Here is a 2,356-nt window from a genome sequence, read left to right as displayed (position 1 = left end):
TTTTTCCTTTTGTTTTGTTATGTTTTTGCTTGAAAATGTTTTGTCTTGCTAAAGGGTGACAAGGGACGACTGAAGTAATTACATAATATATGTTACTAGGGCACACGGTGTGTTGGGAATTTGAAAAAAATAGGGTGAACTTGTATTTTTTCATACTTGAAATGGCCGACAGTGGGCATGGGGGTGGGGGGGGGGTAACTTTATATATCGTAATGATAGCACATACTCTAAGATTACACACAATACAGCAATACAGTATGGATCGTTTTCGAAGTTGTAGCGCTGCTGTTGCTGCTGCTGCTTCTTTGGCTCTTGATTATGATAAGTATGTATCAAATCCCACAGTTTAATTCTTTGGCTCAATGTCACGTAAAGAAACAAAAAATCTGTTAGTATTGCTGTCTTGACTGACAGACAATGTCCGACAAAATCGGTTCGTGCCTTGACCTAAGGACATTGTGTGACAAAATCGCGTTTACTGTTGGAAAGACTCACCAATTCATCTGAGTTCAGGAGCGCCTTCAGTTAGATTCGAACGCTGACCTCCATTATCGAAGTCAAAGGTCAAATAAGAGAAAGATTCACCTAGTTTGACCAGTGCTGACAAAGAGTGTCCCATTGTATACTCTATCGATCAGTATGTGATCCGTTTGATTCTGACAAGTCTTTGAAAAAAATTTACCAAACATTCTGGCAGTACATTATTGCATCTCTCTCCATAAACAAAAAACTCAGGACAGAAAAGGTACAGTTCAAGACCAGACCAGAGCGTGGCGCTCACCTTGAATAAACGACTGAAGGTGTCACAATGAAGCATAAAACATAAACTGGGTCCGTAGGCCGCTATTAGCAAATTTCTGACTTTTCTCCATGTACGTCTGTTCTCTGAAGTCTACTTACGACGCTGTGGAATCAGGCGCTCGTCCGTTTTGGAGCATATGTAATTATTGGTACCATTTTAAAGCCTGTTCATTTGCTTTTCTTTTGGGGGAAAAATGGATTCAAAGGAAAAAGTAGCGGGGAAATTGCCGCTAAAGTTACGTTATTTCCTTAGCTGAGAAAATTTACATATTTTATGCTTTTAATCAATGTTTTTCCAGTAAAAATCAATACAGAAATGTTCTTTAATGTGCATGAAAGGTGTTGAGCCAAAAAAGAAAAATTCAATAAAAATTCCCAAACCTGCGGGAAAATGCCAGTTTCTTCACTTTCATTATTTTGACGAGCACCCGATTTCACCACGCTGCCTCACAATCTAATTATGTGAACGAGTGTGTTACCTCATTCGTTATAGATTCAGTCAAAGTCGTCAAATACGACCGACCACCCATTGTCGATGGAAAAGTGATTATCTTAGACAGGTGGGCGTCTTTGACAGTGCCATTATAATAAAGGAAAAAAGAACGCAAGTGGAGAGTGACAAGTCGCCGTTTGTAGTATAGGTTTTTGGACAGATGGCCGTTAGAAGAGGTACGGCTGTATATTGTTGTCACAGTCCACAACTGAATGTGCTTAAAGACGAGCGAGGGGCTCTAGCGGCTTAGTGATTAAGGTGTTCACGTTTCATTCAATAGGTCCAGGGTTCCAATCCGGATGGCGACGGAAATTTTTCTTCTCTAAAGTTTTCTCCTTTCACCTCCTTTCCTGCTCTCTAACAATGTTCTGTCACCTGCTTTCGTCTCCGCTTTCTGCCCCTACCCCTTCACCTCCTTTGCCCCCCTCTTCTGAGCTCCTGACTCTTTCTGCAGCCTTTCTACTGCTACTCCTTGGCTCCTTCTTTCTGCTGTCTTTCAGCCAAACCCCAGATCTTCTGGTAGGAAAGATCTACACCTAGCATTCTCGGACAACTCGAAAAATCTCGGAGGTCCCGAGTGCAAGTTGCGCACATTAAAGATTCCTTGGTGGTCCAAAAATCGATAAGAGTAAGCTTTAGACGCCACATGGGCAAAAATTCAAAATTTCCAACCAACTGAAAATGTTCAATGTGTCCTACCCGCTCATATGAACCTATGCAGTTGAGAGCGCCGTAAAATACTTACTAAAATCGAAAAACAAAAGACGAGCAATAATTGTACTAAGATGTTCCTTTGATCGTATGCTTAAGAGCGCACTGTATGTTCACCAGTATTTGAACTGTCACCATTCTCGTTCACAGATTTGCTGAACGCCATGTACCGAGTTGAGAGTGACAACAGCGTGGACGCCGATGAACCAATCATGAAGCACATGACAGAAGGGGGCGTGACAATTCTCAAGCAGATTGACAGGAAGAGAAGGGTACGTTATTGTCCTTTACTTTTGTTGAAAAGTTGATTTGGTTTTGTTTGTTTCTTTTTTTTTTTTTTTTTTTTTTTTT

The 2,356-nt window shown here is 40.9% G+C and overlaps 1 protein-coding gene across 1 annotated transcript in view; it reads left to right on the top strand.

Moving 5' to 3' along the window:
• The window catches only part of LOC101859762, a 26,746-nt gene that overhangs the window by 8,319 nt on the left and 16,071 nt on the right, over positions 1–2,356 (top strand). Inside the window, exon 3 of the mRNA XM_013091349.2 lies at positions 2,156–2,277. Within this exon, the coding sequence (XP_012946803.1) occupies positions 2,156–2,277 (122 nt within the window). The remainder of the gene's footprint in view (positions 1–2,155; positions 2,278–2,356) is intronic.

The sequence above is a fragment of the Aplysia californica genome, unplaced genomic scaffold, assembly GCF_000002075.1.
Source record: "Aplysia californica isolate F4 #8 unplaced genomic scaffold, AplCal3.0 scaffold00034, whole genome shotgun sequence".
Lineage (NCBI taxonomy): Eukaryota > Metazoa > Mollusca > Gastropoda > Aplysiida > Aplysiidae > Aplysia > Aplysia californica.
This window is presented reverse-complemented; position numbering and strand designations above follow the sequence as displayed.